Source organism: Typopeltis vanoorti, chromosome 7, assembly GCF_054136105.1.
Source record: "Typopeltis vanoorti isolate ZY-2024b chromosome 7, IOZ_Tvanoo_1.0, whole genome shotgun sequence".
NCBI lineage: Eukaryota > Metazoa > Arthropoda > Arachnida > Uropygi > Thelyphonidae > Typopeltis > Typopeltis vanoorti.
In genome coordinates this window covers 16,364,061-16,387,967 of record NC_143555.1, presented here as the reverse complement: position 1 = coordinate 16,387,967, position 23,907 = coordinate 16,364,061, and the positions used below count along the sequence as shown (strand labels likewise).

General features: G+C 36.3%; 1 protein-coding gene across 3 annotated transcripts in view; it reads left to right on the top strand.

Moving 5' to 3' along the window:
* The window catches only part of mRpL33 (mitochondrial ribosomal protein L33), a 69,517-nt gene that overhangs the window by 11,762 nt on the left and 33,848 nt on the right, over positions 1-23,907 (top strand). For all 3 annotated transcript variants that reach the window (XM_090395691.1, XM_090395689.1, XM_090395690.1), the window contains exon 2: positions 11,091-11,116. In XM_090395691.1, the coding sequence (XP_090251817.1) occupies positions 11,097-11,116 (20 nt within the window). In that variant the 5' untranslated portion in view covers positions 11,091-11,096. The remainder of the gene's footprint in view (positions 1-11,090; positions 11,117-23,907) is intronic.

Sequence of the window (23,907 nt, the reverse complement as noted above, 5' to 3'; positions counted from 1 at the left end):
ACTATGGAGGGAATTTAAGGAGAAGGGTGACCAGCAGGCACATGAACGGTATAAAGCGCAGGCCAGAAGGGTAACGAGTTTGGTAAGAAAAGCAAAAAAGGATTACGAAAGAACATTGGCCATGCAGGCTAAAGAGAATTCTAAACAGTTTTTTAGATATGTAGCAAGTAAAAGGAAAAATGTACATGGCAGATTGATTTTAAAGAATGCCGATGGTAGGGAGGTAACTGAATCAGTTGAGATAGTTGAGTTACTGAGTGAGCACTTTGCAAGAGTATATCATCCAGGTGGTGACATTGCGGAAACGAATAAACCAGTAGATTAGACCGGAATTGTGGTTAATAAAGTGGAGGTGAGTAGTCTATTGCATAACCTCAATGTCAATACATCTGTGGGATTGGATGGTATACCAGCTCGTGTTGTACAAGAAGCAGCTAAAGAATTGTCAGTACCCTTGACCATTTTGTTTAATTTGAGTCTGGGTTAGTCCCGAGTGGGTGGAAAGAGGGGAAAATAGTTCCACTGCATAAAGGTGGTTCCAAGACTGCTGTTGTAAATTACCGACCGATTAGCATATCAGGAATGATTGTCAAGGTCTTAGAGAAATTAGTCAAGAAAAGAATACAGGATTGGATAGATGAAAATGGGATATTGTATGGGGGACAACATGGTTTTGTGAAGGGTAGATCATGCCTCAGTAACTTGCTCACGTTTTATAACACAGTGATGGCTGAACTGGATAGGGTTAATGGGTTGACAGTGATACTACTGGACCTTGCCAAGGCCTTTGATAGGATACCACATGGAACCCTAATCAGTAAACTGGAGCAGATGGGGATAGATATATGGTTGGTGAGATGGATAGGAGGGTGGTTGAAGGAGAGATATCAAAGAGTGGTTTATTCAGGAGTGGAGTCTAAAAGACGTCTTGTGACTAGTGGAGTGCCACAGGGCTCTGTTCTTGGACCACTGCTTTTCAATTTGTTCATCAATGATATTGGAAAGGATCTGAGAGGAAGTGCTCACTTGTTTGCTGATGTTGCAAAGTTGGGTAGAGCAATTATGAGTGCACAGGATGTCAACATTTTACAGGATGATTTGGATAGTTTGGAGGACTGGGCTAGGAAAAATGGATGTCAATTTAATGTGCCAAAGTGTAAGGTTATGCACTTTGGGGTGAAAAGAATAGCAGCAGTATATCGCGTTGGTGGAACTGTACTCCAGGAGATTGATGAGGCCAGGGATTTGGGAGTGTTGGTGGATAGGGAGTTGAAGTTTAGGGGGCACATTGCAGAAGTAACTAAAACAGCTCACCAAATCACTTGGCTTCTGAAAAATACTTTAACATGCAGAGACGAACAAGTTGTTGTTCCTCTGTATCGAGCCTTGATAAGACCCCATCTGGACTTCTGTGCCCAGCTATGGGCACCAGGGTTTCTTCGTGATGGGGAGGAAGTGGAGAGGGTCCAGAGACGATTGACCAAGATAATAGCAGGTCTGTGGAATGAACCTTATGAGAATAGGTTGAAGATTTGTGGATTGCAGAAATTAGACGATAGGCGAAGGAGGGGTGATATGATTGAGACATTCAAATTACTGAAGGGTTTTTATAAGATTGATCCAGAAGATATTTTTGAAAATATGACTGGTGGTGGGAGGACTAGGGGCCATGCATGGAAGCTGGGCAAGAGCGTGGTTGACAAGGGTGTTTTAGAGCTAGGTTCTTTACTTGGAGAGTGGTAAATGAGTGGAATAAGCTTCCAGAGTCTGCTGTGGGTGCTACGACCGTTAATGAGTTCAAGGCAAGATATGATAGATATTGTGTGAATGTTGAATAGTTGTTCTTGCGCACAATGATAATTTCTTTTGAGCCCCTCATCTGGCAATACATCCCATGTGCATACTATGAATAGAATCGTAAAAAAGATTACAGTGTAAGAAATTTAATATAATTTGCTCAATATAATGTCAAAATTTTTAAATAAATTATAATTTTTGAGATGAATAATTGTTGAGTAATAATTTTTGAGATTAATCGATGAGTCTGTCGACTCCTTGGAGTTTCCCGGAACAACAACAATAATAATAATAATAATTACTCCATACTTCAAGGATATCTTTTTCTCCTGTTTTCATGTCACCTTTATCATCTCTAATTCCTTTTACAGCATTCTTTCCTCCATTTCTGAGCTTCTTCAACAACCTCCAGAATATTTTGCCAACTTCTTGATATTTATTTTCTATGTTCTTGTCAAAGTCCTCCTATGACTTTTGTTTAGCTAGTTTTACACAGTGTTTAGCTTTCTTATATTTGTCTCTGTATTCTCTAAGAGCACAAGCTGACTTATTTGTCAGTAACTTTTGATATGCTTTCTTCTTTTCCTTCACTACCTCTTTTACTTCTTGTGTCCACCATGAAGTTCTGATTTTTCTATCCTTGCAGACAACTTCACCACATGCCTCTGCTGAATCAGTCAGGGTTTTCTTCAAGGTTTGGTTCCTGTTTTCAAACTCTTTCATTTTTTCTTCAATAATCTTTGTGTATTTTAGTCTACAGTTCACATCTGAGAGCTGCTCAACTTTTATTCGCTTTAAAACTTTCTTATATGTTATTCTTTTCAATATGAAATTCAATTTTATCCTGCTCAAGACTAAATAGTGATCACTTCCAATTTCAAATCCTGTGTACACACTGGTGTCCTGCGCAAGGGAGGACACCACTGTAACATCACTATCAACAATAACATAGTCAATCAGACTTTTCTTATTCCTTCCCTCTTCTCTCCATGTGAATTTGTGCACATTTTTATGTTGGAACATGGTGTTAGTAATAACCAGTCCATGTCGTGAGCAGAAATCCAACAGGTATTTGCTATTATTATTAGCCTTGCTCTTTTCTCCAAATTTTCCCAAAATATTTTTGTATGTCTCACAATCACTTCCTACTCTGCTATTTAGATCCCCAACAAGGACCAACTTTCCCTTTTTCCTTGTGTCAGTAGCTTTCTCTAGAGCCTCAAAACATTCTTCCACTTCTACCTTAGTAGAGTCTTCTGTGGGACCATAGGCACAAATAAGTCTCATTGTCCAGTTCCCCATTCTGATATTTGCCAAAATCACTCTACTTGAGACTGCTTGCCATTCAAGAAGATTAGCCTCGTATTTAGTGTTGAATACTATGGCTGCTCCTTCTTTTCCTTGATTGTCATTGCCTGAATATAACATTTTGTATTTATTGCTCAGAAAGGTCTCATCAGTTTTTGTCTTTTTTGTTTCAGTCACCCCTATTATATCGATCTTGTACTTATCTAATTCCTCTGCCAACTCCATTTCTTTACCATTCAGGCTTCTTATGTTGATAGTACCGATCTTCAACTCTGGTGATATTGAGTTGGGGGTGTGTTTTAGGGTTAGTTCCAGTAACTGATTTTTCGCTTTTTGCCTTGGTTCCCTGGTGAAAACAACGGGGCCTTGTTTAACCAGACGACGCCCCAGCTGGCATGAAATTTTGTCATGTTGTACCATCATTTTGTATTGTGGTTTAAGCCAATAAGAATACAATTTGGTCGGCTAAATCCCAAATTGCCAACCCATCCTCATTCATTCAGTATCCCAGTAGATACCCAACAGGGTGCACCATGAGAAGGTGAGGATTGGACATTAGGTCAGAAGTCCTGGTCGGTTTTCTGCATTCCTTTAAAGGCTATGTGGAGGCCTCCTCTCAGTTATACAGCTTTGACCCTTAAGCACCGTATTCTAATACCAGGTAATTTAAAACATCTGCTACCTAAACATTTTCTCCAAAATGCATATGAATAGTTAATTCACAGTGGAGTGAAGAGCTATCCGCTCAGTTCATCAATAGGAGAAACAGTATCGGAATTTTGGGATTGGTTTAAACACATCCATGTGAACACTGCGGAGGTCGTGGTCTTAAAAATTGCAGCTTAAGTTGCATGTAACAGAAATATAAAGAATAAAAATTTAGCCGAATGTTGCGATGTAAACCAGCTAGATATAAGAGGCCTAAAAATGCTTTCAATTCTGTTTTGTCTATTCGTTTAACATCTCTTTCTCTTGAATACTGGTTCGAAATAGAATCGATGTATTTATTTGTATATAATAAGATTAAATCTAAAATATCATTTGTGATAAAGCAATTCCAGGTTTCAAACTTTTTTGGCATTTTTTGCTTTTGGCAGAAGTTGACACAAAATATTCTGTGGCTGTTTTCTAATTTGTCTTCTTATTGGAATTTTTCTTCCATTTTGATTATTTATCCTTTCCAAGAAAATACTCTTCATTTGTGTTTAATTCATCTTCCCTTTCTTCACTTGAAATGTCTTTTTCGGTATCTGAATCTTCTGAATGAACTTTCACATAATCATCATCATCTTCTAAATCACTTTCAGTTTGCATTCGACTCTATCATTCTCATTATAGCGCCTCCGTAGCGCAATTGGAAGAACGACGGTACATTGCACCCTTCGATTGGAATAGGCCTAAGTTCGATTCTCGTCGTGACGGGAGGGATCTTTATCTGGTCGATTTCAATCGATGGTGAGTTAGCCGATCTCATACGGAGGTGGCAGGGTTTTTCATCCCGCATACATACAAATCGGCCCTTCAGAACACGCAATTTACAGACAAAAATTACTAGTTGTGGTGGTGTTGGAGGTGGGCGGTAGATGGCGTTGATTTGTAGTAGAGGTAAGGTGTAGAGACAGTTGAAGATGTCCTCCCGCGATGAGTCTTCGGACTCCTTGGAGGTATCAGGAATAATAATAATAATAATAATTATTGGACTTGAGTAACATTCACTGAATCTCTTCAACATCTGATGCATTATCCTGTTCGATATATTTTTCCAGCCATTTAAAAAAAATAAATAAACAAATATTATACCAGCATTGGAGTTCACGGTATCTCTCAGATACAATTTGCTATCAAATCTCACAAACCTTTACATAACACGTGTTAAACCAAAACTGTGTTCTTTTAATTGTTAGCAAAGGTTGGTTGATTGGTAGAGCCTCTGCTACTAATGGCTCATGATAAAAGTTAAGCAAGTTTGAGCGTGGTTAGTAGCTGGAAGGGATCAGTCGCTTGTTGCTGTTGGCACACTCTCCCTTGATGAGTCTTTGGACTCCCTGGAGGTGTCACACAATAATAATAAAATAACATGGATGATAAAGGACTTAAATAGTCCTTTAAAAATATTAAATAGGCAAATATACTAGCTTCATAGTTGATTGTCCCTGCTCCTCCTGAGATTTGTATGCATAATCTATCCATACATTGTCATCTCTGTATTTTTTCATGTAGATCAAGGTTAGACTTTTTTTTTTCTTTTTTTTTTTATCTGAAAGCATTTCATCCCATTCCAAAAAAAAGGGGGGGAGGGATAAAGAGCACCTCTGTTGACTTCTTAGTTCTCTCACCTGGAGGCCTGTTTATTAATCCTCAAACATGACTGTAGATGCTAATTTCTCAGTTCACAGTGAATCTCCTAGCCTATGTGAATATGCAAAAGTCATGAAATGCTGTAGAGTAACAACTGTAGTCACTTTTAGTAATGCCAAAATTTTTGATCAGATATGGCATAGAAGTTTACTTAGTAGTGGAAAGTTATTATTATTATTACTACCCCAAGATCCCATGGAGTCAAAGACTCATCTGGGAGGTCCTTTTATCTCTCTCTCTCTCTCTCTCACACACACACACACACCATCATCATACTGTGTCTTAAACACACTCAAACTCCATGCAGACACCACACTCTCAGGCAAAGCATTCCAATCATTCACAACTCTGCACCAAAAAAACCTGCCTCTCACTACCCTACTCACCCCCTCTTTATATAGTTTCCAGGGATGACCTCTGGTTCTCCCCTGATCTCTCACTATTCTCTGTATAACTTCTCCACCATTGATCCTGTAACAACCCCTTACCAACTTGTAGGGTCTCTATCATATCTCCCCCTCTTCCTCCTGTCCACCAGACTCAGCAAATTACATCTTCTCAATCTTTCCTCATACTCAACATTCCAGAGGTCAGAAACTACCTTAGTCAGTCGTCTTTGGACCCTTTCCAACATCTCTTCATCCTTCTGTAAACCCGGTGACCAAATCTGGGCACAATAGTCCATGTGTGGATCAAAGCGTTATACAACGGAACAAGAATCTCCCTATTTCTACACGTCAGTGTCCTTCGCATCATTCCCAGAAGCCTTTGTGTTGTCTTCACAATTTTGGCGATGTGTCCCCTAAATTTTAGATCCTTATCCACTATCATCCCCAGATCTCTTATTTCCTCTACCTCCAACAATATATTCTCACCAAGCATAAATTCTGCATCCCATCTTTGTTTTCCAAATTTTAAAACCTTAAATTTTGCAACATTGAACTCATATCCCCATTTCCGTGCCCAGTTACTCAATTTATTCAAGTCTTCTTGTAAGGCCACAACATCTTCGCTACTCTTTATGGTTCGTCCCAACTTTGCATCATCTGCAAACAACTGAATATCTCCATCCAAATCTTCACCAATATCATTAATATACAAGTTAAATAGTAATGGCCCTAAAACAGACCCCTGAGGCACTCCACTAGTGACTTTCCTTTTCCTGGATATCACAACACCGTACACAACTTGTTGATACCTATCAAATAGCTAGTCTCCAATCCAATGCACTAATCTAGTATCCAACTCCATCTGCTCTAGTTTGACTGTCAACTTATCATGAGGTACTCTATCAAAAGCCTTTGCAAAATCCAAGTATATTACTCTGTATCCTTCTCCTCTGTCCAAGGAAGCAGTCACTTTATTGTAATAAGTAAGTAGATTACTAAAACATGACCTCCCTTTAGCAGATCCATGCTGTCCATCAAAGATAATACCATTGTTGTCAACCGAACTCTGGATCCTAGTTCTCACAAGCTTCTCAGACAACTTAACTACAACACCTGACACACAGATTTAGCCTATAGTTTGATGCTTAAGTTCGATCACCTCCTTTATGAAGTGGCACAATCTTGCCCTCCTTCCACTCCTTAGGAACTTGAACAAGTGCAAGACTCGTATTAAAAAAATATGTCAAGGCAGGTGTCAATTCTCTGGCACATTCCTTCAGAATACGCGGTGATATATTATCAAGTCCCACAGCCTTATTTACATCTAGTTTACTCAACTCCCCAAACACCTCTTGCTCACTTACAGTCAGTCTCTCCTTCCCATCATCAACTGCTCTCAATATCTCCATTAAGTCACATTCGCAAGACTGAAAGATCTTTATAAACTGCTCATTTAATATATCCACCACACATTCTGCAACAGCTGTCTTTATACCATTGTCTTCAATCAATGTCATCCTTCCATAATCATTCTTTCTTTTGCTGGCTACATATCGAAAGAACTTCTTAGGATTCTTTTTGGCTTTGTTAGCTAACTGCTGTTCATACCTCTCTTTGCTAATCTCACCAACCATGTCACCCTCCTTGCCTGGTCTTTGTAGACCTCATAAAATTGATTATTTCCACTTCTCTTATGCCGCCTCCACAATACCCTTCTTCTCTGTATTGCATGCTTAATCTTCCATCTCACACCTACCTTATTTAATCTTCTCATCCTTGGAATGCATTTAGACATTGCATCTACTAGATAGTTTTTGAAAATCCCCCAAGCTGCATTGATCTCTTTTGAGCTCTTCATAATCATCCTCCCCCCCTGTAGTTCCACATATACCCTTTTCTCACAGGGGTCCTCGCACTGCTGGCAACCACCCAGGTAATCACCTCATGGTCATTCTCACCAATTGGTGAATAATTTTCACCTCATTTATAATTACATCCTCTGATGAGATGACCAAATCCAAGACCCTTAATCCTCGTGTGCCCTCTGTTACATACTCTGTGAGGTAGTTATCCCTCAAAAACTCAAGAAACTCATTTTCTTTACTTCCAGTTGCTATCTGATCATTCCAGTCTATAATGCCATAATTAAAATCACCAATAATGATCACCCTTTTCTTATTTGCTTGGCTAATTGGCTATACATTTCACTATCACCACCATCCACTTACCTGGTCTAAAACAACATCCCATCAAGTATTTGATTCCATTCACCTCTATCTCACACCATACATTCTTACTGCCTCAGAACCACTGGCACTATTTCCATCTTGCATCTCTACTTTATATGGATATAACTCTTTCTCTGTCATCAATAGCACTCCGCCTCCCTTTTTACCCCTTCTATCCTTACGAAACACATCATACCCTTCCATCTCTATTCCTGTCAGGATGTCATCCTCTTCCAACCATCTCACTTATTCCGACAATCTTTGGGTGAACAGATGCAATTAGTGCAACCATTTCATATGCCTTGTTTCTTATACTTATAGAATTTGTATACAAACACAACAGCTCATTTCTGGATCTACAGCTAGTTCCACTGATACCACTCACTTAATGTGCTCCCTCCATGCTCGACTGGGGCCATTTCCCTTTCTGCTTCTTCATTTCAGAACCCTTTTCAATTCCAACTGTTTCCTCTTGATCCCTGGTCACCCCATACCTTCCCTTCCTACACATGCATGTTCCACCTTTCTCACACTGTGTACCCTTGTCCAACCTGAGTTTCCCTGCTCTTCTTGCACACTCATTCTCTCATTTTCTCTGCTCATAACACTCACTTCCCCATTCATATCCACCTCTTCCATCTCCTGCTCTTCCACATCACTCCCCCCTCTCGATCTGATCCATTCTCTTTATTCACTTCTCTACCTTCCAGCAGCAGTCTCTCCAAGCGACTCGCACCATAACCACTCAAATGCAGTCCATCACTCCCATGCAGCTCACTTTGCCCCTCAAACTCATTCCACACATTAACAAACTGTACTCCCATCTCCTCACACATTTCAGCCAGCATATCATTCATAATCCTTGCTCTCCATCTCATTTCACCACAGTCATACCTAGGCAACACACTGACTACCCTTCCTGTCACACTATTCTCTTTTATCCTTCCAAGCAGCCAGTTATACAGTCAGTCATTACATGATGGCAATGGCCTCCTTTCTTCAAATTTCACTCTCAGTGTAGGTTTACCACAGGCTTCCATACTTTTTGTTTGTCCTCATCCCTGACCTCTCACTGTTCTCAAGTCATAATCATAATTTTTCTGATGATAGTGCACTCCACATTTTCTCTTTCTCAAATAAGCATATGAACATTAAGGATCATCCATCACAGTATTTTAAACAGTGATTTCCATGCTTCTTCTGTGAGGTGAGAACAATTTCCTCATCTTCATTTCTGTCAAAACTCATTCCTGTCCTCTTTGCAAGAAAGATCTTGGTTTATCACAAATTTCCTCTCATAATATCCAATGTTTCAGACAAGATAATAACTTCTGACTAATAAATAATAACTTTCCTGAAAAAAAAAAACTGAAATAGACATAAAAAATTTAACAAAGTTAAGTTACCAACCCATTACCAATTGAAAAGTGACAAAGAAAAGAATTTGTTGACAGGAAAAAACATGGGTGCTAGATTATATTTTTTGGGAACCTTCAAAATTGGTTCTGAGATTCCAGCAGCATAATGAACTGAAACCTTTCACACATGTCTAGAGTTCTTAGGAATAGGTCTTTAAGAGTTTAAAATCCATTGAAACTTCTGTGGGGAGAAGCCATTCTTTTGCATAATAGGTTGGATGTTCTAGTTTCAGTTCATGAGGGTCTAAGCAAACAGCACGAGTTGTATTACACTAATAGACAAGCTTAGGTGTTGGACATTATTCATAACTTATTTGGTATTACAACATCAAATGAACTAAATTATAAAAAGATGTTTATTAACTGGTTTATATTTTGCTGAGTTTCAAACCAGTATCTTTAGAGCAAAAGCAACATGTTACAGTTTACATGCAACAATGAGTAAGTGAAACAATTCAAATTGTAATGACAAAAGATCTAAAGTCTTAATTTGTGCCTTTAATGTTGTTAAAAAGAAGTATTATAGTTGTGTAGCAGTTGATCTTAAGATAACATTCTCTCAAATTTTTGGCAAATTAAGAAATATAAGGCTGGTGATTATGACAAGCTTAGGAGACAGCTTGGAGCTATAGCATGGAATGAGGAGTTGAGCGGAAAGGAAATAAATGCTTGGGGACTGACAAAGAATTGCTTAACAGCATCAGTGTGTGAATGTATTCTGAATGTCAGAAGGCTGAATAAGATAGGCGTCAAATATATAAATTAGAATGGTACTCTAAAAACTTCTGTTAAAAAATCCTTGATTCTTTCCAGAGGACATTCTGATTAAATAATGATTGTCTCATGCCAGTTCACTGAGCCACATATCTTATGGGTTTTTTTTTTTTTTGAGAGTGCTCTTTTGCTAGACTGGCTTCATTTATTCTTCAAGAGTGGAGGAATAATCATCAGTTGATAATAATTTTCCTCTGAGCCTGTATTTTTTCTCCAAGCATATAAAAACATGACAAGTTTGTCGTTTTGCATCAATTCCCAGTGCAACTTCACACCTTTCTCTTCCTTTTTTTTTTTTAATTTTCTTTTCATTCTATCTAGCTTTAGAGTATCCTCATTTCATTCCTGTTTATTAAAATTGGCTTGCATAGGTGTGATAGGATTTAGAATTGCAATTTCAAATGTTTCATAAGCGTGATTATGCATTACTTTTCAGGCAATATTTTTTTTTTAATTAATTTATTTTTCACTTCAAATGTTTCATTGGACATTTTTAGCACATCTCTCATAAATGTGTGCTATGCATAGGAATAACAATCTTCACTGTTGTGTTAGCAAATTAATAATATCTAGTTGGATTAACCTAAAAATGAATTCTTAAGGTTTCCAAAGAAGATGAAAAAAAAATTATTTAAACTATTTTATTTATTCATATTTTGCCTTTAAGCATTTGATTCTTAGGATAAGGTGGATATTATAGTGCAGAATTTAATATTGATTTGTAGCATATAATAACATTGCTACTTAGGGAAAAAAATGACCTGATGAAAATAAAAAATACTTTTTTTTTTTTTTTTTTTTTTTTTTTTTTTTTGCAGTTATAAATGGGGAAGTCAAAAGCAAAGTAAGTTCGACATATTTTTATAATGTAATTTGTAATAGTAGATATTATTTCTGGAAAATTTTCCATGTTACTCCTCTAAATTAATATTAATTTTTATGGCTATTTTTCCTTAGGACCATCCCTTTTATGATGTCATTGGCTTTTTACTCAATTTTTAGGGCATTACTAATGTTTTAAAGATACAGATATATGAAGAATATAAAGAATGAATAATTTTGAACATACCTTTGTAGGATATTCCTGGTTGTCATCTTATTTCGTGGCATCCAGCATTTTACAATATTAATGCATTATAGCTGAAAGGAAGTGGAGGGAGGGTTGGAAATGTGGAGATAGATGTGGGAGAATTGCAGGTAAGACACAAGGTATGTGAAATTTAAAACCCGGGCTTTAAGGTTGGGCGGTGAATTTTTTGGGAAGAAGGTGAAAGATAGAAATTTTATGGGGAGAGAAGAATAGAATATGATGAATCCCTATCTTTAAACAAGATTAGGGATTCATCATTAGGGAAGGACAATGCTGATACTGTGAATGCTGAACAGTGGAAATCAACTAAACTACCCGAATTGCTGCAGAAGTTTAGTCCTGATGAAATCCATAATGCTGATGAAACAGTCTGTTTTACCGTGCCACACCAGATGGTCCCCTGAGATATAAATTTGCAACACCGTCAGGTTCAAAAAAAGCAATGGATCGTGTTACTGTGTTGTGCTGCTGTAACATGTTGGGAAGTGACAAATGGAAACTGTTGGTTATTGGAAAAAGTGCCAAAGCCTCGATGCTTTAAAGGGATTAGAATGGATAGTTTGTCAGTTCAGTATTATGCCAACAAGAATGCATGTATGACTTCTGTTATTTTTCAGTAATGGTTAACGAGTTGGAATGCATTATTGCAATGAAATTCAAGAAAAATTCTGCTTCTAGACAGTTGTGCAGCACATACTCAATTGGATTGTTTGAACTTGAATTTCTTCCTGCTAACACTACACCCTTGGTACAGCCACTGGACAAGGGAATCATAAAAAATTTGAACACATTGTATCGCAGAAGGTTGGTACACTACATCCTTTAGACAATTGAAGAAAATCTATTGACATCATCTTCAACGGCCAAAGAAATCAGTACAAAGGTTACCATTTTACAAACAGTACAATTTGTTGCAGATAGTTGGGGAGAAATTAGCAGCAAACAATTCAAAAATTGCTTTTTTCATTGTAGCTTTACGAATTCTTGGGTAGATACCTACATATAATTAACTTCTTTAGGTATATTGATATATAGGTGTAAATTTAGCACATCTCTCATTAAATAAAAAACATTGTTAACAAAGGTATACTAAAAGTTTGTCTATTTTTAACATTTTTAACTTTTTGTGATATTTTAGCTTTTTCCATAAAAATTTCACATAATTGGGGCAGCAGCTTAATTGGAACAAAGTGTTCTAGTCCCAATGTCTCCCAATTAATTGGAATGAAGAAGAGAGCGGCATGAGTATAAAGAATGAGAGAACAGGTGTGCAAGACAGACAGGGAAATGGGGAAGCTCAGGATGGACAGAGGAACACAGCGTGAGAAAGATAGATGCTCCAAGATGATGTGAATGTATGTGCAGACAAAAAGGGAAGGGGGATGACCTGGGATCAAGGGAAAACAGTTGGATCTGAAAAAGGTTTCAAGATGAATAAGGAGAAAAAGAAATGGCTTGAGTTAAGTATGGAGAAGTTACATCAAATTAGTGGTGTCAGTGGAGCTAGCTATGGATCCAGGATTAAGTATTTGTATAAAATTATTTTTATACAAATGTAAAATGTATTTGTATAAAAATGCTAGAGGTGTAAGAAACAAGGCAAATGAAATGGTTGCATTAATTGAGTCTCTTTACCCAAAAATTGTTGGAATAAGTGAGACATGGTTGGATGAGGACGACATCCTGACAGAAACAGAGATGGAAGGGTATGATGAGTTTAGTGAGGATAGAAAAGGTAAAAGGAAGGAGGAGTGCTATTGATGATAGTGAAAGAGTTATGTTCATACAAAGTAGAGATGCAAGAGGGAAATAGTGCCATTGGTTTTGAGGCAGTATGGTGTAAGATAGAGGTGAATAGAATGAAATACTTAGTTGATATTGTTATAGATCTGGTAATGTGGATTTGAGGCAGTATGGTGTAAGATAGAGGTGAATAGAATGAAATACTTAGTTGATATTGTTATAGATCTGGTAATGTGGATTTGAGGCAGTATGGTGTAAGATAGAGGTGAATAGAATGAAATACTTAGTTGATATTGTTATAGATCTGCCACTATGAAATGTATAATCAAATTAGCCAAGCAAATAAAAAAAGGGTGATTATTATGGGCAATTTTAGCTATGGCAATATAGACTGGGATGATGAGATAGCAACTGGAAGTAAAGAAAATGAGTTTCTTGAGTTTTTGAGGAACAACTACCTCAGACAGTATGTAACAGAGGGCACAAGAGGATTGAGGGTCTTGGATTTTGATCATCTCATCAGAGGATGTCAAATCACCCTCCAGTTGGTGAGGGTAACCATGAAGTGATTACCTGGGTGGTTGCCAGCAGTGTGAAGACCTCTGTGAGAAAAGGGTATATGTGGAACTATTGAGGCTGGTGATTATGAAGAGCTTAGGAGACAGCTTACAGGTGTAGGAAAAGAGATTAGTGCAGCTTGGAGGATATTCAAGAACACTCTAGTAGAAGCAATGTCTAAATGTATTACAAGTGTCAGAAGGTTAAATAAGGTAGGTGGGAAATGAATGAATGAAGAGATTAAGCATGTGATACAGAGAAAAAAGGCATTATGAAGGCAGCATAAGAGAACTGGTAATAACCAATTCCACGAGGATTTCAAAGACCAGGCAAGGAGGGTGACTTGGTTTGCAAGGGTAGCAAAAGTGATGTATGAGCTAATGAAGCCAGAAAGAATCCTAGGGAGTTCTTTTGCAGTTCTTTTGTAGCCAGCAAAAAAAAAGAATGATTATGGAAAGATGACAGTGATTAGAGAAAATGGTATAAGGACAACTACTGCAGAAGATATAATGGAGATACTTAATGAGCAGTTCATAAAGGTCTTTCATTCTTGTGAATATGATGATCATGGAGAGATTGAGAGCAGTTGATGATAGGGAGGAGAGATTGACCGTAAGTGAGAAAGAGGTGTATGGGGAATTGAGCAAACTTGATGTTAATAAGGCTGTTGGACTTGATAATATGTTGGCACGTATTCTGAAGGAATGTGCCAGGGAGTTGACATCTGCTTTGACATATTTTTTTAATATGATCTTGCACTGGGTTGAGATATGAAGGAGGACAAGATTGTGCAGCTTCATAAGGGAGGTGTTGTGATTAAATTGTTCGAGAAGCTGTTGAGAACTAGGATCCAGAATTGGGTTGACAACAATGTTATTATCTTTGATGGATGCCATGGATTTGCTAAAGGGAGGTCATGTTTTAATAATCTACTTATTATAATAAAGTGATTGCTTCCTTGAACAGAGGAGAGGGATACACAGTAGTATCCCTCTCCTCTTGAAGGCTTTTGATAGATTACCACATAAGTTGATAGCCAAACTAGAACAGATGGGGTTGGATATTAGCTTAGTGCATTGGATTGGAGACTGGCTATCTGATAGGTATCAGCAAGTTGTATGTGGGGGAGCAATATCCAGAAAGAGGAACGTCACTAGTGGTGTGCCTCAGGGGTATGTTTTAGGGCCATTGCTGTTTAACTTGTATGCTAATGATATTGGCGAAGATTTGGATGTGGATATTCAGTTGTTTTTGTAGATGATACTAAATTGGGATGAACTATGAAGCGCAGAGAAGATGTTGTGGCCTTACAAGAAGACTTGAATAAATTGAGTGAATGGGCACAGATATGGGGATGTGAGTTCAATGTTGCAAAATGTAAGATTTTAAAATTTGGGAAACAAAGGTGGGATGTAGAATTTATTCTTGGTGGGAATATATTGTTGGAGGTGGAGGAAATAAGGGATCTTGGGGTGATAGTGGATAAGGATCTAAAATTTAGTGGGCACATTGCCAAAATTGTGAGGACAACACAAAGACTTCTGGGAATAATGCAGAGGGCACTAACTTGTAGAAGTAAGGAGATTCTTGTTCCAATTGCATAAGGCTTTGATTAAGCAACACATCGACTATTCTGTTCAAATTTGGTCACCTGGTTTTCAAAAGGCGAAGGGATATTGGAAAGATTCCAGAGGTGATTGATTAAGGTAGTTTCTGATTTCTGGAATGTTGAATATGAGGAAAGGTTGAGAAGATGCAGTTTACAGAGTAGTGAATGAGGAGTGATATGATAGAGACCTACAAGTTAGTAAGGGGTTGTTATAGGATCAATGTTGGACAGGTTTTACAGAAAATGGTGGGAGATCAGGGGAGAACCAGGGGTCTTCCCTAGAATCTATATGAGGAGGGTGTGAATAGGGGAGTGAGAATCAGGTTTTTTGCATGCAGAGTTGTAAATGTTTTGGAATACCTTGCCTGATAGTGTGGTGTCTGCATTGAATGTGTGTTTAAAGGCGCAGTATGATGAGCTGTGTGTATGACAAAAGGACCTCCTAGATGAGTCTTTGACCCCATGGGGTCGTGGAATAATAATAATAATAATAATTCAGACCAGGAAATGCCAGGTATGACTGATAATGAAAATGAAATCCCTTTGGAACTGCAACACATCTGAAACTACCAAGAGTTTTTATGCATTGACAATAGCCTTCAATGTTAAAATGAAGATTATTAGGATGTTATTGTTGAACAAATTGCAACAAAACATCTCAAGACCTCGGAAGACAAGGAAAGAAATGAGGATGACACACCAGAACATTGAGCAAGTGACTAACAAGGAAGCCAGGAAATTACTGCTGAATTACAACACTGCTTTATGCAAGAAGGCAGTCCTTTATCTGAATTAGATACCTGTGCTGATTTTGTTCACTTGCATAGAAAGGGAACACGTCAGGTTACACTCGAATAATTTCTCCAAAATAATTGTTAGGGGAAAATATGTTTCTTTGATAGATATCTATGTATAATTAACTTCTTTAAGCATACTGACACATGTAAATTTAGTTTTTTTTTTTTTTTTTAAATGAAAACATGATTAACAAAGGGATACTAAAAGTTTGTCTATTTTTAAACATTTTTAACTTTTGTGATATTTTAGCTTTTTCCATAAAATTTCACATAATTGGGGCAGCTGCTTAATTGGGACGAAGTTTTCTAGTCCTGATGTGTCCCAGTTACCTGGAATCCACTGTGTATGTGTGTGTATATATATATTATACAATCGTAAGCAAATCTTCAATCTATGGAGCACCCTACAATACAAAATGCTTTTTTTGTTACAACTCTTTTTCAATTTAGAAAGTATTAAAAATCATTAATGAAAGCAATTATAAATCGGTATCATTGCATACCTTTTCTGTATTGATAGTAAAATATGTAGATACATTCCTAGAAGTTGAGATTTATTAAATTTGAGATAAAAGACAATGGGATAAAATAAATCTGTCATGAATGAATGTGATAGTAATAAATGAGTGTAATATTGCTTAAATAAATAGATCAATAATGAATGAGTATGATATTGATTAAATAAAAAAATCGATAATGAATAGATATCATATTGATTATAAGTAACAAGGAAGGATAAACACTGAAAAGATGAAATAAAAGTGAATCGAAATTGCCACTATTACTGTTCAAATTTAAACAAAGAATAGAAAATGGAATATTATTACAAATCATCCAAGACAGAATACAAATAACTCTCCTATCCTATACCATAGTCACTATGAATACTTTCCTGAAAGAAAACATTAGCTCAATAGTGAACCTTTCTAAACACCACCTTAAGGCCTATATTTACTGCCCCCCCCCCACACACATACCAAAAAAAAACGCTCCTCCCATGAAGAAATTATTACACAAATCCGAGCGAACTTAGAAAATAATCCTAACAAAGGCATCTATTCTAAAAAGATTAACAATAAATTAATCATGAAATCAAATTTCCCCACAATACAAATACATCTTTTAAATGCAATAAAATCTGTAAAAAAATAACAGAGATATAATTGTAATAAAAACTGATAAAGGAGACTTGTGATACTTATTAATAAACCGGATTATAGAAATAAAATAATGAATACTATTTCAGATTTTGTCTGTTTGTCCTCTTCTCTGACTTCTCACTGTCCTCAAATCATACTCATAATTTTTCTGATGATAGTGCAATCCACACTTTCTCAAATAAGCATATGAATTATCTGAACCTTAAGATCATCTATCACAGTATCTTAAACAGAGATTTCCCTGCCATTCTTCTGATACCTACTCATATCAGAACATAGATTTTGATCCAACCTCTAGTCTGCTGAAGGAAATAGATAACCTTCTACACAAATTAAAGAAAACATAAATAAATCCACAATTTAAAAACTTATCTTGAACAAACTCCTTCCCACCATATTTATGCAAATTAAGATACTCAAAGAAGGATATCCGATATGATTTATCATATTCACCACATTATCCCCTTTATTAAAATTTATTGCTAACCTATTTAACCCATTAGCGAAAACATCAAGATTCATGATCAAAAATATGGATGACCTTTTCAGGTGAATAAAAAACCTCTGACTTTCTTCCAACATTATTCTTACATCCTTCAATGCCACCTCTCTTTATACCAATGTCAACATCCCCGAAACAATGGATATCATTTACAGTTTATTATAATATGACTCAAGTCTTGAGTTACACAAAAAACTAACTCCTCTAGATGTCCCAGAATTAATAAAATTAATTGTCACAGATATACAAATTATAAATATACAAATTTTTGGATTACCAATGGGCCAGAATATTATCTGTCAGCTTGCCAAGTTATTTTTGGCCCACTTGCAGTCTAATTTATTGTTCCTTACCGTACCATATGGTATTTCTTTTTATGGCAATTACATTGACAATATCTTGTGTATTGGGAATAGATAAAAGTATTTCAGATTTATTCACATATAATAATTTTAGTGATAGATTGTATTTCACTATTGAGATGACATAATTCCATAAACTTGCTAAACCTAAAAATCACTAGATCTGGGAATAATATCAATATAAAAATTTATCATAAACCAGTAAATGTAGGGAATTATATACACTTTGATTCGTACCATCCCTACGCCATAAAAAAAATCAATTGCACTCTCTCAATTCATAATGCATACAATTACACAACAGGTCCCAAAGATTTAAATCAGGAAATTACTTATTTGAAGCGGAGTTTCTTAAACATAGCCTACCACGACACTTAATAAACTGATATTTTAAGGATACTTCTGACATAAAGATTGTATAATATAAGCACGTACACACAAGAAAGATATTTAATTAGCCAAATATTTCGGTCTGAAAATTGCAGACATCTTCAGTGACAATACAAGAACAGTTTTAAAAATACAAGGTGGAATACTAACAATAGATCATTTATAAGTAGAACAAGCCACGTGATGTTATATCACTAAGTATTAAAGAGAAATATTTTTATGCAGAGACATGATTGAATTAAAAATATTAATTAATAATTTCAATAATTTTAAATGACAAAATTAATATGAATTAATGAGTTATCCTGATTAGACTTTCCCAGATTATTTATACAGATATACAGTCATTCCGATTCAGGTTAGGGCGATGGAGTAAGGACTCTACGCTTTCTTTGAATAAACGTTCAAATTTATAGCAGGATCTATGTAACGGGCGAGTTTTTGACCAAAGGATCTTGTGGTTAGTTTCTATCCCATGCTAAGCCAATACAGATTTTTCGGGTTTGTTGTGATGAATGGAGGATTGATGTTCTTGGATTCTTTTTTCTAGAGAGCGTCCAGTTTGTCCAAAATAGGAGAGATCACAGGGAATTTGATAAATTCCAGGAAGAGACATAGTTGAGCATTTATCTTTAGAAGAAGGAAAATGGGAAGATAATTTGTTAATAGGTGAATAAGTAGCTGTTAACTCATATTTCTTCAGAATTCTTGAAATAGGTTCTGAAATCCCGGAGATATATGGAATTGGAACTCGACGTATTGAATCTTTGTTGTTTAGTGATGGATTATTAGAATCAAGAAGATGTTGTGTACTCTTTTCAGAAAAGCCATTGAGTTTCATGTGCTGTTGGATAGTAAAAAGTTCTTTCTGTAGAAAATTAGAAGTAGAACAATTAGTTTTGGCTCTTCTGATTAGACATTTTATGATTCCTATTTTTTGACAAGGATGATGGGCAGATTCTTTAAGAATATGATGACCTGTAAACTTAATAAACTGGCTACTGCAAACATCAAGTCCGAGACTAGAAACATATGCACAAAATGTTTTTGATGTGCACATGGGCCTGCAAAAATTAAAAGAGATATTGTTGCAAGGTTTGGTTTTTCATTTCATTCTTTCATTTTTTTCTTGCATGTTAGTATAGTTGAGCCTACAGTTTACCCCTGGAAAAGCTACTCAACTTTAATTCTTTTTGTAACTAACCTTTCTTAAATATTATTCTTTTCAATATGATATCCATTTTTATCTTACTTAAAAATAATAAGCAAATAATCCCACTTCCAGTTTCAAATTCTCTGTACTCCTATGCTGAACTAATATTACTATTATTATGTGGCACAGCACATCTGAGGGCTCATGATGGGAGGGCTCCTTACTCAACTACACACACATCTCACTGTCTCCGCTGGTACATAATCTTCCAACAACGCACAACTCATCTTAGCTACACATGATGACACTGTTAGCCGTTATACGATGGAGCACATCTCAGCAATCTGAATTATTTACTTGTTCTAATATTTTATTTTTTATCAGTATTTTATTTCTTCCTTTTTCTCCCTTTGAATGGCCCTTCCTGTGGGGTATCTGTTCATTGTGGAGGGGGACCTCCCAGCAATGGTACTGCCCCCTTTTCAATCTTCCTGTTTTTCTTTACTTCCCATATTCTTTGCTCAACTTTTCCTGGGTATCTTTTATACTATCTTTTCTTCTAGACCAGCATTTCCCAAATGGTGGGTCACGAGCCAGCACCATGTCACAAAAGCTAAATGCCAGGTTGCCAAAAAAAAGCTCTCGAAAGCCTAGGTTTTTGAGTTTTCTTTTTTTCACGAAACTCTAAAATACAAGTAAATAGCATTTAATCTGGACTAATGGATAAATAATTTAATTAATAGAGATGAAAAATGCGCTCTGTCCACTTCCATGTCGCCATTTCAAGGAACATACGCTAGGACTGCAGGCTAGTCTGAAGGAATATTTCCTCCCAATCAATAGCAACAAAGCATGGATAAGGAACCCTTTTACAGTGAACGCAGAATCTAATACAGAATTGTCGGATTCAGATATTGAATCTATAATTGAACTGTCGTGTGATACGTCACTCATCTTCAGTACAATACCATTGATGGATTTTTGACTGTCTTGCCATCAGGAGTACCCAGTTTTAGCAGAAAAAGCGATAAAATTTCTAATGCCTTTTGTCACAACCTATTAAGTGTGAAACAGGCTTTTCAACACAGGTTTTTCTAAAATATAAATATAGAAACCAATTGGAAGTCGAACCGGATTTAAGAATAAAGTTATCATATTTTCCTCTAAACCTGATGTTTCTAGTTAACAAACAACAGCATCACACTTCTCATTAATAAATTACTTGGCTTTATAATTTAATTTCTTTATATTTTTGTAAGAATAAATGCTTCTTTATTATAATAATAATAATTGAAAACTCTATGAACATTCAAATCTGTTTTATTTTACCTATTGGCCATAAAAATTTTAGTCGGTCGCAAAGATGAAGTATTAAAATAACCGGGCCACAGAAAAAAAGTTTGGGAAACCTTGCTCTTGACCACCATCACTGGGATCCAATGCCCTGCTGCTGTGTTTGCCATGCAACCCATGAACATCTTGGGGGTGGGGGGGATCCTGGTAGTGTTTCACTCCTTTGGCCTCTGTTTCAGCAAGACAGGAAGTCCTGGATGGGCCAGCCAGGATCAATTAGCTAGTGGGGGGGGGTCAATGATTGCAGTACGTTTCTCACCCCATGGCTTGCTGTTGTGCTATTATAGCGTCCGGGGTAGCCCTGGCATTTCACTCTTGAGCACAGTCATTGCTTGCCAGTCAGTGGGCATCCATGTGGCTCTGTGGTTGGTGGGAAGCTCCAGTGCCAAACCAAAAACTCCTTAAGCATGAACTCTTCATCCTCAATGGTGAAAGTGGACAGCCTTGCATAACTCCTTTTACGATATGTATTTCTTCTGTTTCCATTTTATTAAATTTCACCATTGCTTTTGTGCCTTGATAATATTGCTTAATTTAATCAGATTAATAATATTGGTTCTGTGTTGGTGTTTTTCAAGGAATTTGATCATGTGCTTTTTATCTGTTGTATTGAAAGCCTGTTTATAATTGATGAAACAGCAATAAAGAATTGATTTTCAGTTGTAAGTTGTGCTAATCTATATATAATAAAATTTGCATCTATTCTGTATTACAAAATTTGCTTCAGCTGTTCCTCTGCCACTGCTAAAGCCCATTTGTTCCTCTTCCGAGATTTCTTCATAGATAGATTTAATTCGGTTTTGTGTAATATGGATGAAAATCTTGTAAGCATAATTAAGTGAAGAGATAGGCCTATAGTTAGCACATAGTCTTTTGTCACCTTTTTTATGCAATGAGAATTATTTTTGTTATCTTTCAATCTTTAGGAAATTTCTCTTCAATAATTATTTTTTAAATAGTTTTCCTAGGTAATTTGGCTCTTTCTCCACCTTCTTTCCATAATTCTTTGGGAATATTATCAAAACCAGTAGTTTTCTCATCTTTCATTTCGTTGAGTGCTTAATATATTTCTCCATGAAGAATTTTTGGTGGTTCTATGGGGCTTGCGTTAGGCTCTGGTAAATGGTTTGTGTTATTGTTTCCAAAGTTTACAGTGAAATAGTTGTACTATATTTTCTTTATGTTTCATTTTTGTTTCCTGTAATTTTTCCATTTAGATCTATTAGTGTGATTTTAGGAACATACATTGCTTGGCTTTTTCTTCAAGGTATTTTTCTTTTTGTTTTTTACATTTTAAATCTATTTCCTTTTTAATTAAACTGTAAGTATTCCTGTTTTCTGTTGAGTTTTCTTTTGCAATTTTTAGTTTCATTTATGTTCTTTTATCAATCAGATTCAGAATCACTCATTATTAGTCCTAACAGAATGACCAAGGGCCTCAGTTGCTAATTTTAAAATACTTTCTCTTCCTTCTTCCCATAACTTTTCTATATTTTCTGTTTGATTATCATTGAGATTTTCTTCTAAAAGTTCGATATATTCTTTTTTATGATTTCCTGATTTTAGTTTTAAAACATCTATTCTTTTAGTTTGTGGAGCTGATTTTGTGATTTTAAATTTTAATTTTGCTGTTAAAAGTTCATGGTCATGTCCATTGGTGAGCTATGGACAGCAATAATGAAAAATATGATAGCAAGAACAAGTAAGAAGAGAGAGGTCTGGAACATGTGAATGCCTGGAGAACATTTAAAGACATAAGACAGTTTTATGCAACAGATAGATTACCTTTGAGTGTAGGACACAAGCATTTGAAGAAACTCTTGTTTTCTGCACAAGAGAGTGTGTTAGGGCAGGAAAACTAGAATTGTAAGGGAAGAAAATAGCAGGAATGCTCTCATGGGGATGGTTACTTGAGAATTGAGAGGATGAATACCATATTGCAGAGCCAGGTTAAGTATGTGGAAAGTAATAACTATATGAATACTGGCAATTAACTGTTTTTTCTGTACACAATGTAGGAGCATTAGGAATAAAGGGAATGAGTTTGTGTCATTGATTGACTCTCTCTCTCCAAAGACTGTTGATATCAACAGTCTTTGGAGAGATAATAAAAACTTCATTAACTTAAGAGAATATTCTGCCGGATAGAAATTGAAGGGTATAGCATATTTTGGCAGAATAGGGAAGGTAAATGTAGTGGTGAAGAAAGAGCTAAATTGTGCCCACTCAGGGGAGAGAATCAGCAGAAATGACTCTAATGACTTCAAGAATATATGTTGTGAGATAGCACTTTATAGAACCAAATATTGAGTGGGATGTTGCAACAGACCAACAAATATAAATGGCGATAAGAAGAAAATGTTCAGTTCGGAAATTGCAAAGCAAGTGATCATTATTGGTGACTTCGACTATAGCAATATAAACTGAGCAGAGGAGGCAGCATGCACTACTAAGGGAACTGAATTTTTAGGTTTCCTGAGAGACAACTGTCTTAGACATTTGGTGGCAGGAACACTGCGATCAAGAGTTTTGTATTTGGTCAAGTGTCTGATTGCGACTGAGATATCATACTTATTCCCCAATTGGTGAGCGTGACCATGTAATCCTAGCTTAGAGGATGAACAGTGCATGTGCAGGTAGCAATGCAGAAGGAATTTATTTGTAATTATAAAGCAGGCAACTATCATAGACTTTGAAACCAGCTTGCAGCAGTACAATGAATGAAAGAACTTTAAGGATGAGAGGTAATTGTCGACAGCAATGCCAGATTGTATACTGGGAGTTGAGAAGATAAGGCAATTTGGAGTCAAATGGTAATTAAAGAAATAAAAGAGAAATTGCAGATAACAAGATATTATTGATGACATATAAAGGGAGAGGTATGGAGAATAGGTGCATAAGGTATACAAGGTACAGGC